The sequence below is a fragment of the Dunckerocampus dactyliophorus genome, chromosome 8 (assembly GCF_027744805.1).
Source record: "Dunckerocampus dactyliophorus isolate RoL2022-P2 chromosome 8, RoL_Ddac_1.1, whole genome shotgun sequence".
In the NCBI taxonomy this organism is placed as follows: Eukaryota; Metazoa; Chordata; class Actinopteri; order Syngnathiformes; family Syngnathidae; genus Dunckerocampus; species Dunckerocampus dactyliophorus.
This window is the reverse complement of record NC_072826.1, coordinates 21364195-21376420: the sequence shown is the minus strand read 5'-3', so window position 1 is coordinate 21376420 and position 12226 is coordinate 21364195. Positions and strand designations below refer to the sequence as shown.

The 12226-nt window shown below is 40.4% G+C and overlaps 1 protein-coding gene across 5 annotated transcripts in view; it reads right to left on the bottom strand.

The window, feature by feature from the left end:
• arhgap9 (Rho GTPase activating protein 9) overlaps positions 1-12226 on the bottom strand; it is a 61941-nt gene that overhangs the window by 30410 nt on the left and 19305 nt on the right. For 3 of the 5 annotated variants that reach the window (XM_054784322.1, XM_054784319.1, XM_054784320.1), the window contains exons 2-6: positions 10926-11253; positions 8559-8754; positions 8095-8492; positions 4195-4449; positions 3489-3578 (exon numbers count right to left, since the gene is read on the bottom strand). In XM_054784322.1, coding sequence (XP_054640297.1) covers positions 3489-3578; positions 4195-4449; positions 8095-8492; positions 8559-8754; positions 10926-11147 — 1161 coding nt within the window. In that variant the 5' untranslated portion in view covers positions 11148-11253. The remainder of the gene's footprint in view (positions 1-3488; positions 3579-4194; positions 4450-8094; positions 8493-8558; positions 8755-10925; positions 11254-12226) is intronic. The other 2 variants (XM_054784323.1, XM_054784321.1) reach the window with 1 other exon arrangement.

The window sequence follows — 12226 nt, the reverse complement described above, 5'->3', positions numbered from 1 at the left end:
ATTGGTCTTGTCGGAAATGGTTTAATTGTTGGACCGTACTTTTTACGAAAAACATCAACGGTGACGATTACCCCCAAATGTTGAATGAGCATGTCGTTCTTACTCTCAGAGGAACGCTGCGTTTTCGTTTTCAACGAAACAGTTGGTTGGCACATGTTCGGTGGGCCCAAGATGGTGGTCCACCACACCGGAGGACAACTGTAACTGATCGTCTGACAGAGCTTTTTGGTGACCATGTTATTGCTTTGAACAGGGTATCGCAGCGTAGAAGAACAAAAATTCTCATTTTGGATCACAGTTTAAAACTTTCATGCCTATTGTTTTACTGTTTTCTCTTCTCTTCTTTGATGTAAAATGTTATTGTTACTGTGCTTAACATCAACCTGCCCTCAGGGACTAAAGATGTAAAATAGCACGTGGCTATAATCTTGCATATTTACATGAAAATGTTGATTACTATGCAATGTCGCTGTCGTTCTTAAATAAATAAGTCTTCAATCTACAAATCTAATAAAAAATATATTTTAAGGTTGCCAACAGCCACATGTTATGTTTTTTGACACTGGCGAATATTTGCTTTTGTAGACCACGCACCAGGCGACTGTAGATTGGAGCATTTACGGTATGTAGAAATAATTCAACAATACTTAAGTATCGGGCAATTCCTAATTATGTCACAGCTAGACATCGACATCAGCTCACAGTGTTAAACTAAAAAGCTACTATATAACCGTGACTGGGTTGACTATGAATTATCATTATGATTATGATCATGTCCTGTGAAACCTGAGGCATTGCATTGGGCTGACTTCCTGCTCAGTTGCTCCATGTAGTGCAGAATGTAAAGTGACACATGTAGGTCAAGAGAATGCACCTCACACTACCTTAACAGGGGAATCGTGCCTTTGATCGTGTATATTTATTCCATATATATCTATATTTGATGAGCGTTATTAGGTGTGAAATACTGACGCAAGGCTGACGCAAGCTCCAGCTGCTAAATACTCATTTAGAACAATCTGGATCAGCCTCTGTGACGCCGATGTCAACACTGATACATGGTTTCAGCCTATAGAAAGCCACGTTCAAAGCCGCCGAATGCTGTTTAAAAGCCAAGCAAGCAAAAGGGGTGGATCTGCAAGGTCATGAAGGGGTTGAAGTCTGACGAGCGTAGCAATATTTTGCTTTTAAAATCAGGCTCGCTCTCTCCATCTGAGGATCAAGAGGCATCACTTTATTATTCCCTCTCGGGGATTAGTCGGCCAAAAAACATGTGAGAGGACGAATGCGTCACGGGGGCAGTTAACAGATAAAACAAATAAGTCTGCAATGATGGGGCAAATACTGAGATGTAATCCCCCTTTTTAATTTAGCCTGGCTCAGCTTTAATTTGGTGCACAGTGCAAGTCTGGATGACTAACACAGCCTGACAATGGCTTCACAAGTAGGAAAACTATTTAATACTTTATCTCTCCCTGCCTTTATAGGCGTGCCAAGGCCCGGCTATTTGTTCTAAGCATACTGTGCATGAATAATGCGTTAATGGCATTAATAACTCATGATTTTTTTGTGTCGTTTAGGACACGGAGATAAGAATACAGAGGCACCTAATTAAAACAAGTGCCAGCGTCATGAGCACACTATGGACTATTACACCAGTAAAAAGCATTAGAGGAATGCTTACCTATGAAAATAGTAAAGAATACAATTCTATAAGCAAGAATGAACCTCTATGACAACTGACAAAAAAAATAACAAAAAACTAATCTGAGTAAGGACCACAGTAGACATATTTTAATAACTAAACTAAACACATTTCTGCCAAGTAGGATTCCTTTTTTATAAATGGAATATTTTTGTAGTTAGAGCATAGAAAACCTGTTTATGACGTCGTCCCTTGCCACATCACCGTTCGAACATTGCACGCTCCATTATGGGTTTTAAAAAATGAATGAATGAACGATGATCGCTGTTTAGTGGTTGAATACTGCTTATTATTAGGAGAAAAATATGCATATTTAAGCAAATTGTACGGGGCCTAAATTAAGCATTTTTAAGCATAAAATTGGCTAAATGAACCAGCTACATGAAATACAATACAAATACAAGGCAGAAGAAGCATTCTAATTGTGAATGTAGTACTGAATTTTACATTGGCAACTTGCTGTCGATGGCCAGACGTGATGCTAGGGAACACATTTACTGTGACACACACGAACACGGGTTTTATTTACATCTTAAATGGCTTATTTACTCTTATCTTGTCTATTTTATTGGGAAATACGTGTGGAAAGCCATTAAAAGCCGCCAATACAATACATTGATGACACAATAGCCACAGCAGGAAGTACACTGTCCATAAAAAAAACATGGAACTGCTAACGTGTGAGTCTGTTATCTTATTTATGTCTAATATGTCTTATTTTATCTACTATATTGGGTAATACAAATGTAAAAGTGACTACATGAGTGCTAGTTTATGGCTGGGCTCTAAAAATGCTAAAAAAAACAAAAAAAAACAACATACGGTACTATTTAGCAGATCCTAAACAACTTGTATGCCATAACTATGAAAATATTCTATAAAAAAGATTTATTAATATTGAATCCTACAGCCACCTTTACACTCGTATTACCCAATATAGTAAACATAATAAGAAAAAATAAGTCATTTAGGACATAAACAAGACTCTTACTTGTGTGTGTGGCTGTAAATGTGTTCTGGTGGCGCACACAGAAATTCAGAGTTGAGGTCAGGGAGAGTTGGGTTTTAGCTTGGCGTGGGTTAACGGCTGCAACAGTAGCTCATGTTAGGGATTATAGTGCCTGTTGTGAGATCATTCAAACTTGCAATAAAAGCTTGTCGTCCAATCAAGTCCAGCGCTTGCATGTTTCACTGAACATTACAGTAACTATTACTGACACCTATCGACCAGTGTACATACTACATATCATACAGTCCATCTTTCAATGTGTCTTCGGAATGCCTTATATTTTTATTTGACTTCATTTTCCACTTTAATGCTTCAAAATATGTACATTTTGTTTAAATATGTATATTTCTTGGCTAAAAACAGGCAGTATTCAACCACTAAACAGCATGATTTATTAATTAATATACTGTATTTTTGAAAAACGTGATAGAGTGAAGCCGCAAAGTGGCAAGAAACGACTGCATTAGCTTCTCTCACGTCTCACAGAACACAACTATGGTGAGTTCACGAACCGACGAACAAAGCGACCAATCTCAATGCTTAATTGTACTTTTTTTTTTTTAACAAAAATCTGAAAATTTGCAGTGACCCACACTATATTGAACTACCTGGAATATTTTGACCCACATTTGATTGGTTTTAGCTTAATAAACAAAAAGTGAAGCTTAATAAAGTAGCCTATGTATCTTTCCATTTCTTTCCATTTTTCCAGTTCACTATGTTTTTCTTTTTGGTGTGTTTTTTATTTGCTTAGTAGAAATGCAGGGGGCTTACCCTGTGCATCGTTCCATTGCCAGTGGCAGGAAGTGGTAGTGACAGAAGGCTGGTTTCTCTAGGTAACGTTTTAGTTTGCACCGGACTGACCTAAAAGAGACATAAGAAATGAGTGGCAGTAAACAGATGTACAGAGTGTTAACATTTTTGCTGGTGTGCAGGATTTTAAGCTATTTGCGAGAATATTTGTAGGAAGAAAAAATGCCATTTTTCTTATTACAAGCTGATGGACCAACACAAATGATGTTGAATCTGATATTTCAGGGTCCAAATCTTCACTAATGTCATTTCCATTCAAAGAAGTGTCATTGGCATGTTCTTTCAAATGTGCAAATAACCTGCTAAGCTTCACATTCAATATCAGGTCATTGACGTCATATTGAGCCATATGTGAGTCTCACCCCATGCACAAGCTTCCAGCTGTGACAACATGTCCTATCATTCCTGCGGGTGCAATCCTTTTTCAATCATATTATCAAATCTAAAATATATGGAGCCCGTTTTGTTGTTCAAATTAAGTTCTTTGTCTCAAAATATTTCTTTTGCACTGATATAGAGCAAGCATATAAATGAGATTACTCTTTAATTGTTCAACCCTGACCCTTCTCTCACCTCTCCCTGGAGGGAATTCAGTTAATCCTACTCTTAAAATGCCCACAGTTGTAATGAATGTTAATTCAGGAGAAGAACAGCAGCAAAGGAGCACCTTCTTGTTGGGAGCTCCTCCACGGGCTCTTCGGGGAGGTTTCCAGGATCTCTCCTTGGTGATGCTGTTGACGTAGAAGCTTCTAAGAGAAGCCGGATCCACATACTGCTCCCACAGGTCCATCACCTGGACAGGAGGCTGACCTGGGATCGGGCTGGGTGGCTCGGTCTGCGACGGACGCCTCTCTGGTTGGGGTTGGTGATAGAGAGGCGAGTCCTGCCAGGACAGCTGGGACAAATAGGACTCTGTCGGAACCTGGAGGAAGAAATAGAGCATTTCAAACTGCTGCAAAACACCAGACCTGATGTAACAACGCTATCAAAGTTAATGCACCAAGGTTGAGTCATGCACACAGGTCAAAATAAGGTAACTTGGCCATGACGCTATGGATTCTGCTCAATTACATGTAAAATTATAAAGGCAACACTTTCACATCAGTGTACACTTCAACTGCTTACATAAACAGGATGGTTGCTTTTTAACTGTGGGCATATTCTGAAGTCTGCTTAAACATTTACATTCATTAAATATACAAATAAGGTTTGAGTTTTAATGTATTATTTAGCTAGAAATGTTTTCTGTCACAAAAAAATTATTTGACTCACAATGGTTTCCTCAGACTATTAAATTATGGAACTATTGTAAGAAGTATTTTGTATAATTAAATTATAATAAATAAATTTTACTCAATACTGCTGGCGGAAGAATACTTGTCACAAGCAGCATAAGAATACAGCGCGTGCCATGTGCAAGAATCATTTTATTAGTTACATTTTTGGACTTCATTATGTTTCCCAAGCGGCAGTGCACCAAAGAAAAGGAAAGCTGTCACCATGGAAGTGAAAATGAACATGATAAAAAGCTCAGAGAGAGGAGAAACGGCCACCAATATTGGTTGGAGGGAGGAAGAGGATTCACTCTATGCATTGGTTGGCACCTTGGTGCGTTTGTTCCATTGTACGGCATGAACAGAGTGAGCCCTTTTGTCAGTCATACAGTCTCTTCGTCTCGGTGGGTGGAGGCGGGGCCGCTAGCATGCACACAGAGTGAAGAAGAGTGCAACGTAGTAAGAATTATATTAATAGATTGCAATATATTGGCAGATAGGTTTTATAAATATTTTTTCATTGTACTTTTCTTAAAAGTAATGTTAAAATCTTGTCTAGTCTTGTTCTCTTAGACCCAATCTCGTGTATCGTCTCATCTCATGAACTGAGTGTCTCGTGACACCCCTAGCTGTAACCCTGAGCAATAACACGTCACACTCTGGATTAAAAAGAAGAAAGTGTTGATGAGTCACTAATGGTCTTGTGGTTGACTCACTGGACTTCTGTTGCAGGCAGAGTGGGTTCAGTGCCCACTCAAGGGTTGTCTGTTTCTATACGCGCCCCCTAATTGACCGGCGACCATTCCAGTTCATCTGTGACCCTGAATAGGATAAGCGCTAGAAAATGGATGTATTGATGATTATTTTACAGGGCAGTATTGAGTTAAAGTCCCAACTGTCCTAGTACTTGCAACATTTATACCAGACATGTGCAAACTGCTGCCCGTTAAGCTTTTTAATCCAGCCCGCTGGATGTTTCCAAATTATTTTTTTAAACCTTTAACTTGGAAGATGTAGCTGGCAATAAGATGTGCTAAGCTATTTATAAATTACCCTAAGTATTGAACTATCTAAATTATTCCAATGGTTTCTGAAGGGAGAGACACTGTGCTTTCTTGTGATATACTTGGACGGGTCATTATGGTAATGATAGCAACTATGTCATAGGAGCTCCTGGAAGACGAGGCTTTGGTAGAAAGCAGTTCGACCCCATGTGATGGTGGAGGAACCTTTCTGAGACAAAAATCTGCAGAAAAGTGATATTTTATATTTTATGGGTGTTTTTTAGCATGTGTTTTGTGTTGTTTTTGCTTGGTTGCAAAACATGCGGAGGAGGTTATCTGGGAAGTAAACAAGGAGGGACGTTCACATACTCTTGATATTGCTGTTTTATACCTCATATTGTAAATCCCACATCTGGGATTCATGTAGCATTCTGTCTTATTCAGTAAAAACCTGTAAAATTCAAGACCATTTTTGGGGTGGTCTGTCAATACGACATTCTTAGCATGCAGTAATGCAAAGCAAGCCTCACATCCTTAAAGTGCTACCTGAAAAGAAGGATCAAAGTACTTTCACAGCTAAAATAACACAAAGAATTTCCGGTGGACTGTTACAATTATAGTTATTAGCAATTATAGCCCCAGCAAAGGTTTTTTTACCCAATGTGGCGCGCAAGTCCAAAAGTTTGCCCTTGCCTGCTTTAGAGGGGTCCAGGGAATTAATGTCAGAATCACCTAAAATTCTGCTCATAACACTGCACACTTCTCCCTGGCAGAGTAAATCTGTTGAGCACTTGACGGCATTTAGATCTACAATTCTATCTGCTTTAAAGGCTGGACAGGACAGGGGGAAAATAAATAAATAAATAAATAAATAAAATAAAATAAAATAAAATAAAATAAAATAAAATAAAATAAAATAAAATAAAATTCTGCTCATGTGCTAACACGGTGGTGTGAATTTGTACTCAAAATTAACAAAATAAATAAATACAAATCAATAAAAACATTTGCGAAGTGTGTGGGGTATTTTCTTCTTGCAATCTAAATAAGGGTATTTGTGTGAGAAATGTGAAAGGATAAAGACCAGCATGTCCTTCTTACACGGATTAAGCAAATACACAGTTTAGTTAGAGACAAGAAAGAGAGAGTGAATAATGCCTTGCATGCTCTCTGATGTAATTCTGGGATGCCCTGACGTCATTACTGGCATGACTGACACTCTAGAGGGATTATTAAAGGCACAGGCTGACATCGCTACAGTATGTTACAATGCAAGGAAAAGAACAAAGATATTCAGTCTGTCTGGAACTGATGGCCATTTTTATAAACTTCCCTTGCCATCCATCCCCAAATGTTCTCTATGGGATTTAAATGAGGGGAACATGCAGGATGGTCCAAAAGAGTGATGTTATTCTCCCTGAAGAAGTCCTTGGTCAAGCGAGCATTGTGAACTGCAGCGTTGTCCTGTTGAAAAAGCCAGCTGTTACCACACAGACGAGGGCCCTCAGTCATGAAGGATGCCCGCTGCAACATCTGCACGTAAGCATCCACCGTTTGACGACCCCGCACCGCCTGAAGCTCCAGCATTCCACTGAATGAAAAAGCACCCCAGACCATGATGGACCCCCCTCCACTGTGACGGGTAGAAAACATCTCAGGTGGGATCTCCTTGTCATGCCAGTAACGTTGGAAGCCATCTGGACCGTCAAGGTTACATTTTTTCTCATCAGTGAATACAACTTTCTTCCACTTTTCAATGTCCCATGTTTGGTGCTCTCCTGTAAATTCCAAATGGAGATGAGGCCTTTAAAGATGTTTTTTGTTCTTAAAACCCTTCTGTTGCAGATGCAGATGCTGATGCAGATGTCTGATGGTCAATCACTCTACATTTTAAAGGGATATTTTGGATTTTTTGACATGAAGTTGTATGACATCCCCATCCCCATCAGTGATTGACTTATTTGTACACTTTAATGACAGTTTTGCATGTGTATTAGTGTGTAACCATGTATATCGATACCCGCATGTTATCCATACGGTGCAGTTACATTGTGTGTTCCATATGTGTTACTTGTTATTTTTGGTTGCACCATGAGTGGGTCTGAAGACATCCTGTTGGTTTTTGCTGTGTGAGTAACGGCGTAAATGTGGAGCTAACTGTATGGACAGTAGTGGCTAGACACAACAGCATAGCCCAGGCATGATTAGAGTATCAAAAATAGACGTCTACTGTACTGTATAATGTTCTACAGACACACCAAAAGTACCTGAGATGTAAGTGCTTCCTACCTGCAGGTGGTTGTTCTTGCCAGAAGATCCCACCACATCCCACTGGCTGCAAGACTTCTTGGGCGCCCTGTAGTTGATGCGACTGCTGAAGCTGGCGCCCACCTCATCGTAAGGGTTCTCCATCACGTTGTCCGTCAGGTTGCTGGAGCTCTGGCTGCGAGTGATCATGGGGACCACCCTTGAGTTTAAAGATGGCCCTGTCTGAGCTGCCGAGACGTCCCCGGGGACCGTGAGGTGGCTTGAAGGGGAGGTGACGGAAGAGTTGGGCGTGAAGGTGAACCCGGAGAGAGGCAAGGTGGGGAAACGGCCACCTAAAGTCATGGTGTCGTTGGTGTCGAGACCTTTGAAGGCACTGTTGGAGCTCAGGTTCTCCATGGAGCGGTAGATGGGTTTGCTTGCTGTGTGTGAAAAATAAATGTATTATTTCTTAGAGCAAATTAAAACTGATGTGTTTGGCACTTTACCTTGGTGCTGCTCATGATAGACATCTGTGGGGCTTTGAATGAGCGCCACTTTTGGCAGTATGTGGACGTTAGAGTTGAGCGAGGCAGAAATGATGAGGCGCTGCGGTGACGCCATAGGTGCGATGGGAACCTCCGTCACGTATGTGGCGGGCACATATAGAGGCTTTGTTTTACTTGCTGCTCCTATCCGCCGCACCTTTTACACAAACAAACAACAGTGACTGAAATGAAGTAAGCAGGATTCAAACCTCCGACCCTCCACTTACCGGATGACCTGCTCTACTCCCTGAGCTACACTGCCTAATGGCTGATGTCACGTAACTGGCTAAAATAATTTATGTATCAAGGACCCATTTTGCCAAATTAGATTTGATTGGTTTGCATTTTCAGATTTAAAGTTACCATTTCCACCATCAGCAATAGCTGTTAGCATGCTAGAATAGCAAAGCATGAGCGGAAAACATACTGATGCTGATGGGAGTATTTTGTTATATATCAACATAGTATCATATAAAATGTCACTGGACAGCTATAAAACACCAGAGAATGGTAAAAAAAAAAAAAAAAGTACAGTGGTGTGAAAAAGTGTTTGCCCCTTCCTGAATTCTTTTTTTTTTTGCATGTTTGTCACACTTAAATGTTTCAGATCATCCAAAAAATTTAAATATTAGTCCATGACAACACAACAAAACACAAAATGCAGTTTTTCAATGAAGTTTGTTATTATTAAGGGAGAAAAAAAATCCAAACCTACATGGCCCAGTGTGAAAAAGTGATCGCTCCCTAAACCTAATAACTGGTTGGGCCACTTTTAGCAGCAACAACTGCAATCAAGTGTTTGTGATAGCTTGCAATGAGTCTCTTACAGCGCTGCTGAGGAACTTCGGCCTACTCATCTTTGCAGAATCGTTGTAATTCAGCCACATTGGAGAGTTTCCCAGCAAAAACCGCTCTTTTAAGGTCATGCCACAGCATCTCAATAGGATTCAGGTCAGGACTTTGACTAGGCCACTCCAAAGTCTTCATTTTGTTTTTCTTCAGCCATTCAGAGGTGGACTTGCTGGTGTGTTTTGGATCATTGTCCTGCTACAGAACCCTAGCTGGTTTCAATTTGAAGTCACAAACAGATGGTCGGACATTCTCTTTCACAATTTTGTGATAGACAGCAGAATTTATGGTTGCATTTCTCACAGCAAGTTCTGAAGGTCCTGAAGCAGCAAAACAGACGCAGAGCATCACACTACCACCACCATATTTTACTGCTAGTATGATGTCTTTTTCTGAAATGCGGCGTTACTTTTAAGCCAGATGTAATGTGACACATACCTTCCAAAAAGTTCAGTATTTTCCCAAAGGTCTTGGGGATCATCGATCATCATGGATCATCGATGTTTTCTGACAAAATTGAGACGAGCCTTAAGGTTTTTTCTGTTCAGCAGTGGTTTTCGTCTTGGCAAGTGAGGCCTGCAGTTCTTTGGATGTTGTTGTGGGGTCTTTTGTGACCTCTTGGATGAGTCATTGCTGCGTTCTTGGGGTAATTTTGGTTGGCCACCCACCCCAGGGTAGGTTCACCATTGTTCCATGTTTTCGACATTTGTGAGTACAGTAATGGCTCTCACTGTGGTTCATTGGAATCCCAAAGCTTTAGAAATACCTTTTTCAGACTAATAGACCGCAATTAATCTAATTTAAGTTACGTTTTAACAGGAGGGGCAATCACGTTTTACACTGACCCATGTAGGTTTGGATGTTTTTTTCTCCCTTAATAATAAAGTTTCATTTAAAAACTGCATTTTGTGTTCAGTTGTGACTACTAAACTAATACATTTGTTTGATGATCTGAAACATTTAAATGTGAAAAAAAAAACGAAAATCCGAAAAAAAATTAAAATAAGAAATCAGGGAAGGGGCAAACACTTTTTCACACTGCTGTAATTGAGACACCCATAAAAATTAAATTATATTTACACAAACCAGCGGGTTATCAAACCCACTCATGGTGCAACCAAAAATAACACAACACACAATGTAACTGCATCACATGGACTTCTTCGGCTATCAAAATAAACACTAACACACTGATATAGATGCAAAACAATACTATTTCATTGTCATTTTCACCCCTAAAGCATGCTGGGTAACGTCCTGTTGAGGAAGTATGCGCGTGGGCTTCCCAGGATGCCTTGTGGGTAAATCATTGTGGTATACTGTATAGGTATAAGTTTCAAAATACGTTGTGTTGGAAAGCCTTAAGGACTATTTAGCAAGCTAATAACTAGCTCTACCATTTAGCTAGCATTCATTTTAACATAATTGTTTATTTATCCATTCATTAGGCTTTGCTAAATTGAGACATTTTGGGCTCACCTGCCACCAGTCCACATTGGTCTTCTTAAGGAGAATGAACCTCTCGCCCTCCCGTATGCAGACCTGCCTCCCATCAGCGCCGCGGTAGTTGTAATCATACTGGGCCTCCAGGACCACCGTACCGCTGGGCACGCCACACAGCGTCACCCCCCTGTTGGTCCCCACAGGCGCTGCAGCAGGTTGCTGATGCGTCACGGAGCGCCGCCACGTCCCAGACAGCATGGCTTCTATGTTTTCAGCAAAGAGAGCACTGACGCTGATAGATGACAATCCTGGTAAGCTTAGCGGGAGCCAAGGGAGGAGACTGAAGATGGGAAAGCGCCATTTTCTGGAACAAATACAAGGTTCGTTTTCAGAATTATAAATGACATGAGCAATGTTTGCCGTTTTTCGCTGTTGATGATTTTTGATGTATGGTCTTTTATTTATTCATGTTATTTTATCTTTTCCCGTGAGCTTTGCACAAACGTTGCAAATGCTATATGCATGAGTCATGTATTTATTGCGCAAAATGAAGTTAGTGTAAAAACCTGCCTGTGTAGTAATGATGTAAAAAATTCCGTGGTTCGTGAACGCACCTTGCCGTGAATGCAATTGGTGGCTAATGAGGAAGTGTTGTGTTGCTGCTGTGGCGTGTTAAAGGAAAACTGTACTTTTTGGGGAATTTTAACCATCATCCACGATCCTTATGTGAAACATGAACACATGTCTTTCTCTTTTCTGTGTCTTCTAAAGAGAGAAAAACAACTAGCTTGAGGCAGCTAACAATGCGCGTCATGGGAAGCACCTATACCGCCTATTAAAGCGCTCAACAAAAAAAAAAAATTCCACAAGACTGTTCCATTTACATAACGTAACCTGCATATTAACCAAGCTACAGCGACATTGTTATTATAGGAGCTAACACTGAAGAACTACTTTTCTGGCGTAGTGACACAGTGCCTCAGTCACAACGCCTCAGGCGACTACCGAGAGGTAACGTAAGCTACTGGAGCTGCTGCATCGTCTGTGAGTTTGGAAAAGTTCATGTTAAGTCATAAATCATGCCTCATACAGGTGTAGTAGAAGGTTGCGGCAATAAGCAGAAAAGTTAGTCAACTTTTAGATTCCTTAAGCTACCATAAACATCCGGACAGCCTGAAGCAGTGGATTCTGGCTGACTGTCTCGTTTATTAGGGTTTTATTTTGTCAACGTTTCGCACGAGTGTTGCATGCTAACATTTTGAGAATGGCTTAGGGTTTTACTATAGCTGGATCTGCCAAGCAACGTTATTCTCTGCCTGTGCGGTGTAAAAGTAAAA